The 21,095-nt window shown below is 36.5% G+C and overlaps 1 protein-coding gene across 1 annotated transcript in view; it reads right to left on the bottom strand.

Annotated features, from left to right (window-relative positions):
- Positions 1-7,688: 7,688 nt before the first annotated feature.
- Positions 7,689-21,095, bottom strand: part of tmtc3 (transmembrane O-mannosyltransferase targeting cadherins 3) — a 36,274-nt gene continuing 22,867 nt past the window's right edge. Inside the window, exons 10-14 of the mRNA XM_077210699.1 lie at positions 20,842-20,953; positions 18,647-18,750; positions 16,977-17,146; positions 16,152-16,378; positions 7,689-11,044 (exon numbers count right to left, since the gene is read on the bottom strand). Of these exons, the coding sequence (XP_077066814.1) occupies positions 10,176-11,044; positions 16,152-16,378; positions 16,977-17,146; positions 18,647-18,750; positions 20,842-20,953 (1,482 nt within the window). The 3' untranslated portion in view covers positions 7,689-10,175. The remainder of the gene's footprint in view (positions 11,045-16,151; positions 16,379-16,976; positions 17,147-18,646; positions 18,751-20,841; positions 20,954-21,095) is intronic.

Raw genomic sequence — 21,095 nt, 5'->3', positions numbered from 1 at the left:
ATATTGCATAAAACATTTGCGAATAAAGCATAGTTTTCATCCGATGTGTTCAAGAGAACAAAATCGTCACTTCCTGGGAAATTGGCACATAATATGCATAATAAAAATGGAAGTTGCTGCAATCAGGGAAGCCAGTGTGGCTCTTTTGTCTACATCATATATGACTTGCAACTCAGATCACGCAGACAAAATTTAATAAAAAATGTCATGTTATCTTCTGTTCGGATGCTAGTGTTTGAATGAACAAACTAATATTTGAGATGCTGTGCGATGAGATCGATTCGCTGGTTAGTCCAGTTATCACATTTACTTTTAAGGCAGTCACGTGAGTTTTTTGTTGCGCATTGAGGGATTTATTCTTTAAATTCGGTTTCTATTGTAGTTATGCGCGTCTTCTTATCGTAAAAAAAAAAAAAAATTATCTGCCATATACTAGGGGTGGGCGATATAGCCTCAAAATTTTATCAAGATATTTCAAGAATATTTGCGATAATGATATTTGAGATGATATAAAAAAAAAAATTGTTGTTGAAATTTTTTTTATGTTTATCTCGCCTAAATGTTTGCTCACTCATTGCGTTTTTACAATGTGGTAATTTTGTTGTTAAGAGTTTACACAACACAAGGGAGCTTGATTTCAATCTTTGAATTAAATGTTAAATGTGTGTAGGTCTAACACCAGTATTCAGAAATACTACAGAAACCTAATAAAGTAATCAAATGTAAAATAACACATAGTCTTTTAGTTCTGTTTCCTGATTAAATTAAATACATAGGCTAATAATTCTCATTCATTACAATTAAAGCTATCTTTTGTTGTTTTGACGACACCATTAATGACAGACGCATAGCCTATGGCGGCTGTCACTTTTACAGCTAGTGCACGGATCCATTGCTGTTTCCATTAGACTGTCTGTCACACTGTCACATGCGTTTTATACATAACCGACTGTGTTTATGAGTATACTTACCAAGACCGGAAGTTTAACACAATTTTGTATTTTTCTCCCCATTAAAGCGATATAATCCGCGAAAAATAACTTAAGTTTCTCGCGAGCTGTACTCTATGTATGCACGCAGTGCAGCTCTCTCAGAGAGTGCACGAGTAGCTTACTGGATAGTTTAAAACCGCTTGAATGTTTAAACTGATAAGAATTAAGAAGACTTGAATAAACTTTAGTTACGATGCACTAATGGCCCGATTGTGCAAGAGACCATTCAGTCATGTCCCGACTCCTAAACGCGCGCGCGAGAGAAGACGCGCGTTGGCAGCCCCGCTGAACACTCAAGCTGTTTGTGAAATTGCTAAATCGTCATCGGAGGCTGACAGGCTGCTCTCGCACTCAGACAGGTGTTGTTGTTGTGCGTGCTAGGGAACGTAAATGTGCCATAGCCTACGTCATCGCGTCCCTATATCATTGATATCGCGATATGACACTTTTTTATCATGTAAAAATGTATACCGGTATTATCGTGGACGGTATGATATATCATACCCCTATACACTATCATTCAAAAGTTTGGCATCAGTAAAAATGTTTTTTAAAGAATACTTTTTTTCAGCAAGTATGAATAAATTTGAAAAGTGACAGTAAAAATATTAATAACGTTACTATTTCAAATAAATGCAGTTCTTTTAAACTGTTTTTCATCAAAGAATACTGAAAAATCTATCATGGTTAAGCTGCAAAAAATTAATGGGCACAACTGTTTTCAACATTATCTATGTTTCCATCCACCTATTTTTATGTGAATTTTGGGATATCGCATAAAAACGCTGCATGGAAATGCCAGCACGTGCATAAATTCTATAAATGCTAATTAAACGTATTTTGAATTCAAAATGAAAAATATTGCCAAATGGGAATGAGTTTGCAGCAGCGAAAGATTGTAAGTACATGTAAGTAATGGTATTACTTGAATCATAAATGTTACATCAAAATATAAAATTGTTTGACTTTAGAAAACTTCAAAAATATAATTTGTGTTTCATAAAATAAAGTAAAAACCATAGCACTTATTTTTTTAAAGACACGAGGTAGAGTAAATAGTGACTGAATATTCATTCAGTGATGAACTATTCCTTTCGAAGGTCACCAGATAAAACCCACATGAACAACACCATACATTTGTTCTGTTTTGTAAGGTGGTAAGAAAGCTTACCTGCATCAGCCAGTTTAGTGTTACAAAACTCCCATTTTGATTTCACTGGCATATAATAATAGAAATAAACAAACACTTAATTTACAAATAAGTACTTTCCAAAATAATTATTACAAATATTGTTTTTGCTCAGGCTTGAGTCAAGTCACCTTCATTTATACAGCGCTTTTAACAGTATGGATTGTTTCAAAGCAGCTTTACATTGATAATAGAAATTACTTTAAATACACTTCTGCTGTTGGTAAGAAGGTGTCTTGTTATTTTAAAGGGATACTGTAGATAAAGTCCTCCTGTGATGAAAATAAAGCTTTTAATGTTGATTATATGTCTATGTGGTGTTTTTAATGTGCTTTAAGACAAACCATGTACAAATGCATGTCAACACCATGTCAACTGGTGTTTCTGAAGTCACAAACTACATTGTCAACGTCTGATCGTCAACGAGTGTATCTCTGCACTGGCGTGAGTGCATATTAATAGAGCCGCATATACTAAATGAGGCAAGGGTGTAGAGTTACATTCAAGCAATTTTAAGGCATGAAGGTTTTTTTTCCAAGGAAAACGTTTTTTTCTTCATGTTTTAAGGGATACAATTATTGACTACAGAGGGACTTAAAAAAAGAAAGAAAAGCAAACATTGATTTATCCCTAATCCTGTACAATAACTATGTTTTGAAGAGATACGAGAAAATAATCAAGCACTGGATTATGTGTCTCTCATTACCATGGCTTACATCGAAAAACTGTTACTCCAGGACAATTGGGTGCATTGCATCTGTCGTTAAAAGAGCTGTGGCTTACAACTTATCGGCAGACGAATACAGACTTGCTTTGTTCAAAGATATTTTTTAAGTTAACAAATGTACTGTATTTCTATATAAATTATATAAACGTATTTCCTCTTAATAACAACCTCTCTTATGTAAAAAACATTTAATTGCTAACAGAAATTAAATATATTTAGGTCTCATAGATCAGACTCAAGACACATTTTTCTTTATTAAAAGTGTACATATGGAAACTGTCCATATGGAAAGAGTCACTGTTACAAAACTTAATCTCACTTCCATGATGCATTGATTTCACATGTTGGTTTCTTTCTCACTTATTTGATATCTTCAATTTGGAAAAACAAATTAGTTTAAACACTTAAACAGTTCTTAATGATCTTAGAAAAAATCTGTTAAACTACACAATTTAATAACTAAATGTAATGATTAAACATAATGAATCTAAATATTACACTATGTGCCTGGGGGGCCTGATAAACCCATGTTTGCCAGTATACTTCCTATTTGAAAAAGAGAGAGAAATAAACGCTATTCAACTATATCTAATTATTCTGAATACAAAGGCAGTGACTCATTTAAGCTGACACATGTGTGAAGTATTTAATTTAACTCTGATTCATAGGCTTACATTGTTCAACTGACATTTGTGAGAAATTAAGAAAATAGAACAAAACGACCAAGTTGCAATAATCACATTATAAAAAGTAAAACATAAAAGCAAGTTGTGACTAAATGGGTTGTGTCGTCAGACTGGTGTTGTGAGCAAAAAAAAGTGCAGGATCACTCCTAACTTTTAGGACGCTGATGCCCCTGGGGTAGGTGGTTCTTTACCACAAGGTGACAAGCTGACAAACTATGTTCACAAAATGCCTTTCATTTTGTAAAGACAACTAATCTTGTATTGACAAGTGACATGATCCAACCATTCATTGTCAATATGCTTCACTAAAAGTATTTTCATTCCCATTTTATTTTCCAAAAAAATGTTTCCTTTGACAACCTCGATTGTGCATTACGATGGCTATCACAACATCCCTGTATATATAAGACCCATTCAGTATTAGCAGGAGCTTTATTGCATTGTTCAGGAGATAATTACCCTCCTCCATCCCCAGCTCCTCTCGTCTAGTCAGCCTTCTGATCCTCTTCGAATCAGACTTATTGAATTTGTGAATTATATTGTACATTAAATTATTGAACATTGCGGCACGGTGTGTATCAGTGGGGATTTCTTTAAGACTGCAAGGGAAGCTTGGCTTCCCCTATAATGTCAAAAAATGAATTGTCAAAGTACTATTGTGATAACATTTTATTGATTAAAAATGCATTTGAACAAGTTCATCTCGAAGACGAGTTCGTTCAGAATCAGCTACATATAGCAGGTTGGCTGACTCGATTTTTCTTCTCATTCATTCCCGGAGCGTCACAGTGGATTTCCCTGTTGAAGCCAAGCATCCATTGACTTCAATGGGGCTGCTTTGAGCAGTTTTTTTCAGTGCTTCAAAACTAGACTGTCATTGGATAAATGCTGCGATTATGTCCCGCCCACGACACTCAGCTTCTCTGGGGTGAATGGAGGAGTGGGCGGTCCTGGACTCCGGGCTTCTGCGTGATGATTGGAGGGTCTGTCGAAAGACTGCATCTCCTTTTGATTGACAGCGATTTTGTACTATAAAAAGTCGCTGACGCTGAAGCTATTCGAGCTCTGTCCCATCGCGGATTTTGCAAGGGTAGTCGAAAGACAAACTGCTGCAACCTATTTCTTGGTATTTGCTTGGTGAAATTGCTAGCCAAGTTTCATCATACATATCACACAATTATACACCACATTCCTTGTTTAAGTTTAACCTAATTCCCACATTTCCTCCGTCGAGTTTAATACATTTTTTAGATAGTTTGTTCTATTGTGAAGGTTATTTGGTGAAGGTCAACTGAAGGTCTTCAGATTCTAAATATTTTTTTTTTGTTGATTTTTTTTTTATCTGCAGTCCTAGCTCTTCCAGTTTCCCTATTTGAATTCAATTACATACTACTGCCACCTGCTAGTATGGAGACTTATTTCCTCGCACACAGAAGCAGAATAAATGTGCCAGTTGGTTGTAGTCTTTGCGTTGTGATCAAACACAACGTTTTGGCCCAGATGTGACGCCACAGTTTTGTGCACACACACACACACACACACACACACACACACACACACACACACACACACACACACACACACACACACACACACACACACACACACACACACACACACACACACACACACGTCCCACCCACTATGCCACTGAGCAACTTATATCACAGGGAAACGCTGCGTGAAACTTTGCGCGTTAAGTTCATATTCTGAGTCCATCTGCTTGTCTGTAGCAATATAGTAGCCTGCAGCCTTCTCAATAAGGTGCAAGCTTTTTATATCACTGTATTAGTCCATTAAGCTACGTTAGGCACTCTATATTCCAGCAATCCAGAAGTATTGAGGGAAACCCTTGTACTGAAGCAAATCGCCGCGATATAAAGTTAACAAATACACTTACATTTCTATAAATTAGTTTTCATCATAGACAATAAAAGAAATGGACACAGCGACCCCCTTGGTTTTTATGAATGAATGGCTTGCTCTAAATGGTATTCGTCAACAACACAGCTTGGATCCCCTGCTGGTGAGGTGGACTAACAGCAGATGGAGATTATGATCGGTAATCTACTGCTTTTCCTGCAGTTCCTGGATGTCAATGTTGAATTTACCGTCGAATTTGAACCACTGAATTTGTGGAAGCGAAATTGTAAAGCGAAATAAAATGGACCGAAAATTGCCTGTTGAGTATTATAGGTTGTATTTTTAAAACGTTTGAATATTTTGGAAGTGAAATATGAAGGGTGAATATGGATTATTGCTTTTTTTAATAATGAAAATGTGTTTGAAATGTTTTGAATTGAAATATTCACAGCTTAAATATTCAATCATGTCAAATTTGAGCCAAAAAAAAAAATGCAAGTCCTAAAAATACAATGCATTAAAATGCAAGCATGGTTAAGGCAATGCATATTTTTTTCAAGTAGTGCAATTCAACAGGCTTTTTGTTTCAAAAACATTTGGCATTATTTTACTTGCATATAAACACCACAGCCTACCTGAGTATTGTTGCTGACCATGTCCATCCTTTATGACCAGTTTACCCATCTTCTGATGGCTACTTTCGGCAGGATAACATGCATGCCACAAAGCTTAAACTGGTTTCTTGAACATGACAGTGAGTTCACTGTACTCTAATGACCTCCACCCTCACCAGATCTCAATCCACTAGAGCACCTTTGGCATGTAGTGGAACAGGAGATTTGCATCATGGATGTGCAGCTGACATCTGCACCAACTGTGTGATGCTATCATGTCAATATGGACCAATATTCTCTGAAGAATGTTTTCAGCACATTGTTGAATCTATGCCACGAAGATTTAAGGCAGTTCTGAAGGTACTGGTAGTTTAGCTAGTAAAGTGTATATGTTTGTTTATATATAGATCATTGGTAAAACTTTAGTTTGGGGTCCAATACTCACTAGTAAAGTTGCTTATTAGCATGCATATTATTAGGATATTGGCTGTTTATTAGTACATATTAATGCCTTATTCTACATGACCCTATTCTACGTCCCTGAATCCTACTCAAAACCTAAACTTAGCAACTACCTTACTAACTAGTAATAAACAGTAATCAGGAGTTTGGGGCAAAAGTTGTAGTTAATAGATAGTTAATAGTGAGGATTGGACCCTAATATAAAGTGTGACCAGATACATTTTCTATTCTTTTAATATTAAAGAAAAGTTTTTTTTAAAAAGTGCACAACATTAGGTCAACCTATGACCCATGCAATAATGAGCTAAAATAAATCATGTTAATTACAATAAACACTGTGAAATTTTTATAAAATTGCAAATGCTTAACAATAACAAACTCATCAAGGACTTATTCTGACCATCTTCCATAGTTTATCATCTCCAACAGAGATCGTTCCTCCTCCATTAGGGAATGGTCCAGTTCATGAATTCTCAAACCAGAGACATGGCCATTTAAAATGTAATCAGGCATTTCCACTACAAAAGAGTCATTGAGCCTTTAATCCAATAATATAAATTGTGCTCTCACATGGACTAAAAGCATAATCTTATTAGACATCTTGTGTGATCAAATGTCAATGTGATGACAATCTTGTTTTTTTAAACTGGGAGCTCTGCAGACGATTTAAAGCTCAAGTTCCTGTGGTTTAGTCTCTGCCTGCCAGATTCTGTGCATAATTACGTTTGCGACGGATCTCACGGTTTTTCAACAAATCCTAGTTACGGGCCTTCCACTCTTAGCATAAGCCTATTTCCACAAAAAGCTGGCTGCTTGAGTTAATGGGTTACACAAAGATTTGTTAATTACCAAGATCAATATCATGCCAAATTGTTCAACAAATGCAACAAAGTACCACTTGTTTGCAGCGCACTTCATTGCACACATATCACATTACAGCAAGCACTATTGCAACACAAGCTCAATGCTGAAACCTGAGGCCTTCACAACAAGTAAAATGACAGTTACAGCCTTTGGGTAGCACACGAGTCAAAGGCGTTGGGGAGTCATTTTGGACCGTGTGGATTTTGCAAATCGAAAAAATTGATCAGGACTCTGCGTTGACTTGTCTGCAGCTGCCAGAATGCATAAAAAGTGGAATTTATGAGGCATTCCTGATGTAAGTTGTTTTTATTGGAAAACCATAGGTCCCACCACCACTCATAAGTCAAAACATTAGTCCAAGTAAAAAAGCAAGTACTATAAATCAAGATGTAAGGAATGGGATTTGGTGTAAAAGGACAGCATGAGTAAACATGAGGAAAAGGTCCTAAAACATCATTAGGACTCAAGCTGAGCCGAGGGAAACTTGAAATATGACATATCACATACAGCTGAATGAGAGTTGAGTGAGATGATTTAGTGGGAAATGAACCTCTTAAAGAAGTGAACTCCTAACACTAAATATTTTAAAATTAACATGATACAACCATGTAAATCTGTCCTTATAGACTATCAAACTTACAATAAAATAAAATAAAAGATTTAGATGCACAAGTTGCCAAAAGAAAGAGCAAACAGGTGTAGTTATCAGGTTTCTCGCTTGTTTTATGCTTCTGCCATTTGATCTCAAATGGCAAAACAGGTGATAATAATGTGAACTAGGCCTACATGAGTCCACTACTTAATCGGATAAGGGCGACAGTTATGCTACTTTAAGTGCCTTTATTTAATGCAACAAAATAACACCTCAGAATTTTCGTATGTGCCTTGCCTTGACAAATCAGTGAGCTCTCAGGTAGCTTTTTTTTTCCTGTGAAAATCTTCAAAAAGGTCAAAGGAGATAGAAGATATTTCAGGGCCTGCCTTCAAAGTAAACAGTAAAAAGACGACAGGATTCCAGTGAGAGCGCATGGTTGTTTCAGCTCCACAGGACACAATATGACCAACTTGACTGAACACAACATTTATTATTATTTGAAGTTCATCTGCAGCACATTAAATACTGAAGTAACACAGTGGCGTATAATCTTAGCTTTAAAATCATGATTCATTCTTTAAGAACCCGAAAAATGTTGGGCTACACAGTGATGTTCGCCATACAGTTCACCCAAAAATGACTATTCTGTCATCAATTTTTTCATAAATTAACCTTTATGAATTTCTTTATTCTGTGGAATAAAAAAGACAACATTTTCAAGAACTGTACTGTTTGTTCATGTCAGTGTAATTGCAATGAACGGAGACTGGAGTTTCAAAAAAGTAACCTTATAGTTTTTATGGTCCAATGACTACATATGCACCATATGTGAAGTCTTTTGAAGTCATATGATAACTGTATGAGGAACAGACCAACATTTTTGTAATTCATGGAAAATCTTCTCTTCCAGTGAGCTGTAAACTGCTTTGAGTGTATCGTTGGATCAGCGAATCAAACAAATCACTCACAGAACTAGATTGAATGCTAAATTGGAAAGATCAGATTCAAAATGATGCGTCAATCTGACATGAGATTCTCTTATGAATTTGCCTAGGTGAGCTTAAGTCGGGATTTTCATTGAATAATTTATTTAAATTTAAACCAAATAATTAAATTTGTTTTTGTTAGTCGAACAAAGCTATTACACAGCTCAGAAGTCATATGATGCTTTTGCATAATTTATAACATTAGAAGGTATATAAAAAAAAATTATGTAGCAGAGAAGAAAGTAAGTTATAAAAGTTTGAAATCACATGAGGTTAAGCAAAGGATGACAAGTTTAATTTGGGGGGAATTAATCCTTTAGGGTTTTAAGCTTTTTCTGCTGAATGATTGATTTTAATGTTATGTCTTAATCTTTGTGGGGAAAACAAGAAACAGAGCTAAAAGCAACAGAAAACGTTAAAAAGTAAAGCAAAATATCCAAATAAAAAGTCTGTCTCTGCATGACCAATCTGTGAAATCAGTAATAGCCCAAAGAGAATGCAAGCCATATTGAAAAATCCCAAAAGCCTTCAAAAAGAGGGCTGGCGAAGGGAGGTGACCCTAATTCAGAATTAGATTATGTCAAAGGATTTAATTAAACACTGACACCATTCAGCGTCGAGACTAAAATAACAACAACAATAATGACACGTCAACAAACAGCAGCTGAGAATTGGAGGAAATCGGTGATGTCATGCAAAGAAGGGGAGGGGTTTAATGATTTAAAACCCAACAGCCAAGTGACAGGCCACTCAGAGGCCCTGATTTAAAATGGGCTGGCTAATATACCAACATTTTATTTGTGATTTTGAGTAATACTTGCCAGTGGTAAGTTAAATCAATATACAAAAGTGACAAAAACTAATCCAGTGACTCAAATATAGACCATCATAAATAAACAATATGGTAAAATAAGATTTTTTTTTTTTGCAGGGTTTCTTTAAAAAAGTACCTAATTTTGTGTTTTTTCAGTGCATGTTGTGAATGCACAGCTGGTTTCCTTTCTCAGCCAAACAGCTTTACATAATTAAAGCTGTGGGAAAAGGAGGTATACCGCACCTTATATAAAAGAAAACAATCAAACAAAAGCGCCACAAGACATGCATAAACAAAGGCTCAATTTGTGGAGGAAAAACATAGGAGTCTCTTGCGCTTTAAATAGTTAAATATAAAAATAGTGTGGTGGTTGATAAACAAGGTTAATCGCTGCTTAATATGCGTTCAATCTCCTCCAGTCTCTTCAAGGCAGCCGCCCTTTTCTTTTCTATATCTTTAATCTCTTTTGTGGATTTGCTGTTAGTCCTCTTGTCAGGCTGGCCTGCATCCAAATTCTTTGATTGGCCGTGGCCATGGCCACTGACGCCTTCAGTGGGGGAGGATTTCCTCAAATTCTTCTCTTTCCTGGCCCCCTCCCCTGCTCCTGAAGCAACTCCTCGCCCTTCCTCCTCCTCTTCCTTTTTGTCCTGTTGATGTTGATCTTGCTCTTTGTCTGCCACACCACTGCCTTCTGTCTGCACAATCGGCTGCCCCGCGGCACTCATGGCAGCCATTTTGTTGCGTACAATGGCGAGGTGCCGTCGAATGTACTCTTCGTGTGGGGCCATAGCGAGTGTCTCTACCAGACAGCGTTCGGCACGCTGGAGCTCCCGTTCTTCAAAGTACACCACGCAGAGGTTGTGCTTGGCCTGCACGTTGCTGGGGTCCATGTTTAAGATCCGTTCGAAACAAGCCTTTGCACCACGTGTATCCTTGCGGTGGTTCATAAGGATGTCTCCCTTGAGGATCAGGCCTTTGACGTGCTCCGGGTGGTACCGAAGCAGCTCGTCAAGCACTGGGAGAGCATCCAGTTCACGTTGTGACTGAGAGTAGAGCAGAGCCAAGTTAAACAAAGCACTGCGGAAGCCGGCTTGCAGTCGAATGGCGTCCCGCATCCAGCGCTCGGCCTCTTCATTTTCGTTAGCGTCCATCGCCAGCATGCCCAGGTTGAAGTAGCCGTTAGCATCATCCGGCTCCTCTTTCACATAGGTGAGAAAGCGACGGTTTGCCTCTGGACGAAATTTTGCCTCACCTAAAAAGAAGAAAATTAAGACAGACATAGGATTGGTGCAAATGTTACAGATTAACCGTTGGATTTAATTTTGGATTCAGTCTAATCGCTAAACTAAAGTAGAGTACAGTTTAAGTAGATTTCTGTTTTGCTACTTATATTGTGGAGGAAAAAAAGTGTCAAGGACAAGAAACTAGGGATGTCAAATGTACCAGTATTTCAGTACCAAGTTGAGACCAAAATAGTTGGAAGAAAACAACAACAAAATTATGCCAAAATGCCCTTTTTGTTGAGTATCCTTGCAGGCTCAATGTCTTAAATGAACGTAAAGAGAATGTGTAACAGATCCACGTCATCTGCATAAGGTCTTAAAGTGACAACAGCCTAACAAACCCGCTTTTGTCTGTCATTAAGGATAATTAAAGAACAAAAGAAAAAGAGAAAAATCATTCGCTGCTCATGACTGGATTTTTGTAGCTTTAATAAGAATTAATCCATATTTAATTTATAATTTATGCAGTGAAGAGTTTGATGAGTTTGAACTTTATTCAATATCTGTATATATCCTACCTGTTAGCAAATGCAAGGTTTAAACTTTGGTGGCAATGCAGCACAGCCCTGTCAACTGTCCCAAGCAGGGTTTCCGTTGTCCGGTAAAAAAATGAAATGTCAGACAAAATTAAATCTCTCCTGTCAAATTGTTCGATTAAAATTGCCTAATAATCCCGCCCCCCTAACATAATCTGAATTTGAGAATAAGCCTAAAATGTATAAAGCAAAAATACAACGATCTTTGGCTATGTTATAAATATAAAGGTAGAGGCTCTACCGTTTGAAAGTTATGAAACAACATCGCATGCTGCATTTCAAATAAAGCGCACGCCTAAAACGGCTGTAATATAGGCCTAAACAACCAACGATTGAGTTAGACGTTTAAAATATGGCCAGGCCCAGGAAGACTAGCCTTAAAAGCTTTTTTCCAGAGGCCAGACGATGGTGAATCAGGAACATCTCATTATAGCCAGTGGTTCTAATCCGCGCACTCGTACAGTTTTTTTTTCTTTTTTTCTCTCTCATCAAAACTGAATAGCCTAAGCCTATGTTCACCAGTGGTTACAGTCTATATCAAGCAGGGACACGTTTGTGTGCATTTTATTTTGTGATTTCACCGGAATGAATAGAGAGTCTCCGCAACGGCGATAGATTGAAACGCGCGTCCGAGTGAAGATTGTGCAACCTGCGCAGCACGTCGTCCATGCAACTGATAGCAGCGGACACGAGCGCTTAGCTTGATTTCAAAAACAACAGATTTTAGCGCTAGATCTCTTATTTAATAGCGAACTAAAGAAATGATCTGCTAGTTAACTTGAGATGTTTTATTTATTTGTATTAGGTACATCCGTGCCTCAATGTTTCAAAAAGTGAATGTGTATGAAACCATAGTAAAAAACGTTCATGTTCATGTTCCGGTCTATTTGAAAGTTAAGCTAATAATAACATGCTACATTCTATACGGTCTGATTATGCAATTTTTTAAGTTACATAGACTGCCTCCAGTTTCCCTCAACTTGACTAATTAAGAGGCGATATTTGACCGGCATATCATCAAAAAGTCCGTAAAACGAAACCTCTGCCGGTCACTATGACCGGCACCATTTTTTTCTAGCTAAAACTCTGGTCCCAAGCATTATTCACATTTGTTCACATTCACAGAAATATGCATTCATAATTCATACTAATGCTACCGGCCAGCTGGCGATTGATAACGTTTCATTTACTCGCCAACACTGATTTTTACCCGCATTTGGCACTTGCAGAGTGTTCATTTTAGGCCCATATACATATATATATATATATATATATATATATATATATTAGGGGTGTAATGGTACAGGTATTCGCCCCGAACCATCACGGTTCAGTGCATACAGTCAGACGACGAATACAGTCAGTCACAGGCGATCCACACTCCAGAAGGGGGGCATGTGCACCACAAGAGGAAAAAGAGCAGAAGAACAACAGTGCATGTGCAAATGACTTGAGTGCTTGAAAACAAGTCCTCTAGTGTGCATGGGTCAAATGCGTCTCTGCGCTCTCTGACAAAGGAGTAGGGCTATACTTTGAAAGGTTTGCGCACTCTATTGTGTGCGAAACGAAACAGAACGTGGAAAATAAAGTATAGGAGGGTTAGGCTTAAGCTTTGAATGTTTTTAATATAGTTTAAGTGGAGCAAATTGTAAAACTCCTAATGCACAAGTTTTATTTTTTTATTTTGTACTTTTAGAACATGAGATGCTGTTCAGTTTTGTAGCCGATTGTGACCAAATACCTTTGTTTTTTTATCAGCACTGCAAAATGTTATGACCTATGTAATTCTCTTTACTGTTTTGTGCTTAATAAACTAAAGGAGGCTGTACTGTACCAACTACCTCAGGGAAACGAAATGCCACTAGGTGGAACAAACTGTAATTAGCCGTACTGTCATGTCAAAATAAAATAAAATAAACCTGGCATTGTGGATTTTCTGCTTTTTCCAGTTACACTTTAGTTTAGGGTTAAATTCTCCCTATTAGTTGCTTATTACTAGTTGCTTATTAGCATGCATATTATTAGGATATTGCCTGTTTATTAGTACTTTATTAAGTAGGCACATATTAATGCCTTATTCCGCATGACCTTATTCTACATCCCTTAATCCTACCCCACTACCTAAACTTAATAGCCATACTAACTAAAAAGCAGTAATTAGGGGTTTGAGGCAAAAGTCATAGTTAATAGTTAGTTAATGGTGAGAATTGGACCCTAAACTAAAGTGTGACCATTTTTAATGCAATAAATTATCAGTATAATAATGATAATAATCGCATCTTTAAAAAGAATGACTAATTATTAATATTTTATTTTAAATTATAAGTCATGTCTTAAGAGACTGTAAAAAGGTGGGACAAAATTAAATATAATTATAAATAACAATCATTGTAAAGGCAATTATAATTATAAATATATTAGAAATTATAAGTCTTAAGTGACTGTAAACAGGTGGGAAAATGTTTTATTATAATTAAGAACTTTATCATTGTAAAGGTAATTATAATTATTAAAAATATTGTAACTTATGTTGTCTTATGTGGATGTAAAAAAAACAACTGATTCTGTCATAATTGAATCATGTTGTTTCAATCCATATGATTTTCCATTATGAAAGTTATTCATAACAGAATGTACAAACTTTTCCACAAAATGAAAGTGATGTGGGCAAGGAGGTTTCTTTTTTGGTTTCCTTTAACGTTTTAATTACATTAAAGAGTGTTCAATAGCATATTGGGTTTTGCCATGTTATCATAAATGGTATTGAGTATCATGACGATTTACTGGTATCAAGTGATAAGTTAAAATGGAAGAAAAAAAATTTGTAATATAACAACCCAAAAAATCATATTTTTTTTGGAAGAGAGTAATGTTACCAGATGTCCCTGATTCTGCAAATCTTGTGAGCAACTAAAGTAAATTATATTCAAACATCGCTAATCCAAAACATAGGTTATTTAGATTAAGTAAAACCCCATTAACTAGGTTTAAGCATTAAGTCATGACATGGTCATCATTTTTAATAAAGTCTTATTAAATCAGTGTCCTGTCCGAATTATAAAGCTTTCTTTTTTTTGTTTGGAGTAATATGCCAAAAAGCCTGACACTGCTATCTGTGGTATTTTGGCTCTGTTTTTTTACAAGATCTACCTTGTGCACAATCCTATGTTGCAACAATAAGGTCAGAATGAGGGTAAGAAGTGTCGGTCAGCTTTTTATTACCCCATGAAGACTGTTCAAAATAACTACTGTAGGGCAAAAGTGGGCAAACTGTGGAAAGCGGTTTAGATTTAAATCAAATTTATTTGAAAACCAATATGGATGGGCATAACTACAAAACCAAATGAAAGAATAACAGTTGTGTCAAGCAGGCCTGTGAATTGATCGCAACATGCTTCCTCAGTCACATAATTAAAGAGTCTGAACAAGAGGCCTAAAACCATGTGCAAATAGAGCCGTTGTATTCGTCGTATTTACATTTCTGCAGCGTAGGTGTGCTAATCTCCGAAAAATGACAAACTAATGCCTCGCTCGAACTGCACAAATCCATCAGTCTTTTCCTGCTATTCAAAGTTAAGAGTGAAAAAATGGCATAAAACTCAAAGTTAGGGTCAATGAGTCAAATTCAATTTAAACTTATAGCTGCTGGATCAAACGCTAACATTTTCAGGCATGAGAACATGACCAAATTAGGTGAGAGGTTGCTGCCTTCCCTTGAGGTGGCACTCAAAGAATCCATAGGCTAATAACTTGGCTTGTCTAACCTCATGTGAATCAGAAACTGTCGCTTTCACAGAGATTATTATTGAGCACCTTAACGTTTCTTGTAATGGACCCAATGTTTTTTTTAAAGCTCAGGTCCGATTAATAAAAAATTAAGGATTGTATTTTGCAACTTTATTTCTTCAGAACCTAGAGAGCTTTCTAAACATTCTGACGCAAATGCTGTTTCAAAAGGTGGGTCTCATAGCCAAAGATGCATAGTCAAATTCAAAGGCGTCATAGCATGTAGGGATGCATGATATATTGGCCACCATATTGGTATCGGCTGATATATGTCCATTTTTAATGTTATCGTCCCAATAATAAAAGTTGGCCGATATATTAAAGCCCATAAATTAATTATGTAATAAATTATGGTTTATTTCAGCTAAGACACTTTAAATGTGCGCTGTTCATCATGATGGTTTTGAATTTCTTGAAATATGATTGGAATCATTTTTAAAAATATGAGCAGCGCAAGTCTGTCATATAAGCTTCATAAAATTATAATGAGAATATTATAATTGTGTGCTTGGGACATGGCTTTTAATGGTGAGACTTTTGTTTCGTAATCAGGTTCTCAAATTATAAAAAAAAATTGGATATAGATTTATCGGCCAATATATATCGGTTATCGGCTTACAAATATAAAGAATAAACATTTTTTTTAAAGTCACAAAGTCCTGAAACGTATCAATAAAAAATAGCTTAGAAGGCAGCTCACTACGTGATGGGACAGAGCTAATTTCATTGGTTTAAATGGCCTTGGCCCACACACCTGACTCTTGCATGAGAAGTGCGGAGTTGAATAGCGCCAGTTTGTGCCGTGGATTCAGGTCCAACGCGTGATTAAAGTTTCTCAGAGCCTCTGAGGGGTCCTTCATCTCGATATTGACAATAGCCAGATTGTACCAGAGGTCTGCATTGGTATGGTCCAGCTCCAGTGCTCGTAGGTAGGCGTCCTTCGCCTCACTGGGCTTGTTCATTTTTAGAAGAAGCTCCCCTCTGAGTTTTGAGAGAAACAAAAAGACATTTTTGGAATACCTCACAGGACACCTGAAAATCTAATACACATGTACAACAAGAAAGATCAGTTTCTTTAAGCGATATTTTCTGAGCAAATAGTTTGAGTAATTCAAAGGTTTAGGTTTTTATTTTTTCTTGGGTTAGCTTTGTTATTTCGTGAGAACCAAGGCATTCCAGTAAATCCACTTTCAATAGCTTATCTGATGAACTTTTCATTTACAGGATGAGACATGTAGAGAGAAATCACAAAGTGTGAAGGCTAACTACATTTTCACTTTATGCAAAATGTAACAAAAACAGCAAACTCCGATACTGTTTTACTATGGCATGCAACATCAGCTCATATCTATGATAAATGTTTTCTTAAGGATAACAAAAAAAATCCAGGATGGGTGTGAAATCATAAGACACAAATGCTCAATTCTTTTACAAGATCGTATCTCTTGAACATCCTCCAGTGTACACATGGGCTAAAAAACAACACTACTACAACACATTCAGTTTAATTTGGCCCTGTCAGTAAGTTAGCAAATTTACAAACACATTTTTGACCCCCACAGCATGAACGGAGACTTGCCGACTGATGTAGGCTTGCTTGAAGTCCGGTCTCATGCTGATGGCCTGTCTATAGAGTTGGTCGGCTTCCTCCAGGCGAGAGTCATTCGCCCGAATTAGGTTAGCCAGGTTAATGTAGACGTTCAGATGGTTGGGGGCCACACGGGTTGCATACTTCTTCCCTGGAATGATCTGCAAATGTGTTTTGGAAAGATCAGCCAAGGTTGTAAGCATTTACATATACATACATTTGACTCAAAGTATAACAATAATATATTCCAGTATGTTCTTTCTACATTCCAACATGAAATATAGACTAGACCCATGTGAAGTTAAAGGCCATAAGATCGGGTTCAAGAAAACTGGTCAAGACATGGATGGAGCATTTTTAAATAGCCAATATGCTTTAGGTATATCACAGCAATGAACCATAATTTGCTACAATACAATCTGGGCAAATTATATTGAGGGGCATTCTCTTTCCATAGAGCATCTGATTGGACAAAAATATGTGCAGGTCAGGATGAGTCATCAATATGTTCAGCCCATTTTCCTAGTACAAAAACACAGTACATTTTGAATGCGTACAGTGTTCAAAAGTTTGGGGTCAGTAGGGTTTTTTTTCCAGTAAGATTCATAACTTTATTCAGGAATAGGGTAACCACCGGGACAATCCCAAAATAGGGAGCTTTGTCCCTTGTACTGCAAGACGTAAGCAATGTCCCGCATTTTACTTGTCTGTATTATTATTTTTTAATAATAATAAAAAATGGGATTGCCGTTTAAAAATCCATTTGTACAGCTGTTATGTTCTAGCTAGAGCCTACTTTTTACCTACTAGCCTGTTATTTAGTTTACATTTAGTAGACTGAATAGGTCCTATAGAGTAAAACACATTGTATCACTCGAACCTGGGCAAATTGAGTGATGGTCACAGAGACGGTCACAATTAAAGTTATCATCCAATGTGATGGCACATAGACTTTTAAACTAATGTAAATCAATATTACATAGTATAATAGTAGTAGATTTATGTTTCAACAAAAATATTTCGCAGCACAAACGTTTTCAACATTGATAAAATTTAGGAGTACATGGGCATATAGATGAATGCAAATACACATGGAGTGAAAGCCAGAAACTATTAGTTATTCATCATTTTTTTGCCTTCTATTTGTAGAAATGAGAGAAAGGTGGACTGAGATCACACCTTTTAACAGTCCCTGTGAGTCAATAACTCACAGGCCAAAAATTACCTTAAATTATGATCATCTTCAAAATTACAGATGAGCTTGTTGGGTTTTGTAACATTCAGGCAGTGATAGTTTATCACTTCTTGCAGTAGGAGAAGAAACCAGGAAAGGAGGAAACAGGTTCTCTTGTGACAAGACTAAGTCATTTCTGAACTGCAATGAAAACTACTAATAAACACAGAAGACTACTTAGAAGATTATTATGGTTGGGCGATATATCTAGCTTGATATAGCTAGGCAGTCAACCAATAACATGGTCATGTTATTTTATTTTTTTAAATCAACATTTTATACAAATTTATAGGTCATTTCTGTACCACTGAGCAGAATTGCTAAAATTATTGAAAAGTAAAAGTATTTTATCGTTCATATTAAAGTTTGTTGACTATCTAAATATAACAAAATCTCTCCTTTCTTTCCTTATATGGGAATTTCATACCTGTGGCATAAGAGATTTTGCGATCAGATATGCCTCCTCTGCCTCTCTGGACCTGTTTAGGTTCTTGTAGGTTCTCCCAACATTCATGTGGGCCCCAATGTCATCTTAGAAGAGGACACAATGTTTAATATAAGTCATAAATCAAGAAAATAGTACAGACTAAACATCAAAGACAGAGTACATAGTGGAACATGAACTATATGGCTCGAGTGCAACAAATTATAACAGTTACAGGCAGCTGACCAGTTTAATACACATTTGGGACGAGAAATCGGCAGGAAACACTGGGAGGAGAAAAAGCACCTCCTGTGAAAGCTCTCCCTTTACAAGCTTTTATAGCCATATGGCCCACGTAACCTCGAACAACACAGAGCTAACCTTTAGCGTTGGTAGGTTTCGATGTGTTAAACTGATAATGCTACCAGCATTTTCTGAGAAACGTCTGATCACGCGGAAGCGGTACAGAATTTTTGTTATGAAAAGTAAACTGACACGTATAGATAGCCAGCCCAGGATTTCCTCATCCATTAATGTGCTTACAGAGGTAATCTTGGAAAAACACATCTTGGGTGGTGGATCTCTGAAGTCATGTTAGCTCAATAAACCAACATAACTTAAACAATTAAAGTCAATAGTTTAATGACTCTGGCAGCCACGGTTGACTTTCTCAAAGGTAGCCTGAGAACGATACAGCAGAGCCAATACAAAACCTAAATCCACATCTTCTCACATCAAATCCTTAAATCCACATATTCTCAAGACAATAAAGTGTGAAAGCAGTTTTATAGGCCAATGTTTTCATACAGTCCCATGAAATACTACATAAACTGCTTCTTGTTAGCTTATACACAATTTGAAATTGTCCTTACCAAAATGCAACCTAACTTAGATAATACATAATAAGGCAGAATTTCCCACACCTCCCTAAAACAATATATCCGATGGAGAGTTTTGTTTAAAATAGGCTCAATGTTAACTTCCTCTGCCAACATTTTTGAAAGAACTGTTGGAAATATTATGAATTGAAGTCTGTTTAGTATTTTGTGTCTGTGGAAAACAATTTGGTGCAAAATCCTTCCCAAAGACAAACTGTCACTTATCATTAGCACTTTTGTCTAGAATGACTCCTTAAAAACAACTTCAAGTCTACATGAAAATATAATTGACCATTTACTTTCTTAATGGTCTTACTGTCGATGATTCATTGGTGCATGTTATCCCCCCCCCCCCTCTGTCCTAAAAAGTTTTTTTCATGATCTTAAATTAAAATGCAACAACTTGCTCTTCCTCAAAAATTGACTTTCTTTTCTGCTGATGTCATTAATTACTCACCCTCATGTCGTTCCAAACCCTTAAGACTTACATTCATCTTCGGAACACAAATGAATATCTTTTTGATGAAATCTGAGAGTTTTCTGTCCCTCCAATGACAGCAAACAACTGAAACTTTGACGCTTCAAAAAGTTCATAAAGAGATCGTAAAACTAATCCATATGAATTGAGTGGTTTAGTCCAAAATTTTCTGAAGAGACTCGATTGCTTTATATGATGAACAGATCTCATTTAGAATTTTTTTCACATATAAACATTGATTTACGAACATAAACAGAAGCTCAACTGAACCTGCTTGACACGCAAGAACAAACCTCTTGCGGAAGCTGAAACAACCTGTGTAACACGAGAATGAACCACATTGGTTCTTGAGGAAGCTCAACCATGCTGCGTAACACACAAGAATTAACCTCATTGGTTCTTGCTGAAGCTCAAACGTGATGCGTGACAAGAGAATGAACCTCATTGTTTCTTGAGGAAGCTCAAACGTGCTGCATAACACGAGTGTGAACCTCATTGGTTCTTGGAGGTCAAGCGAACATGCTTGAGCTTCTGTTAAACTGATAACTGATGTGTGAGTTGATGAATGTTTCTATGTGAATAAAAGTCTAAAGTCTGAAATCCCTCTATGGAGGGACAGAAAGCTCTCAGATTTCATCCAAAAAGATCTTCATTTGTGTTCCAAAGATGAACGAAAGTCTTTCAGGTTTGGAATGACAAGAGGACGAGTAATTAATGAAAGAATTAAATTTTTTTTCATATTGAATATTCTGTTTCATGCAGAATTACGCGAGTGAAATGATCATGTTTACTTTGAAGATGCTTAGGTAACCTTAAAATCATTACCTGGTTGAGTCAATTACCTGGTTGCACTTTTGTGGCCTGAAGAAAGTATCTCAACGCTCTCTCATAACTGTTCTGATTCTCCAAGGCATGTCCGACATTGTTCCAGAGTTTAGCATTGTTTCTGTTCACCTGGAGGAAAGCAATTTTAAAATGTTTCATGCATACCAGGCTGAGATTACAAATCATATTTTCTAGACATCATTTCATTGTACTCTTGTTAACGTCTGGACTCGTCCTTTGATATAAGGCAGTGAGCTGGATTTATTCAAAG

Source organism: Siphateles boraxobius, unplaced genomic scaffold (genome assembly GCF_051911475.1).
Source record: "Siphateles boraxobius isolate OS27281-9 unplaced genomic scaffold, OSU_SipBor_1 65, whole genome shotgun sequence".
In the NCBI taxonomy this organism is placed as follows: Eukaryota; Metazoa; Chordata; class Actinopteri; order Cypriniformes; family Leuciscidae; genus Siphateles; species Siphateles boraxobius.
This window is presented reverse-complemented; position numbering and strand designations above follow the sequence as displayed.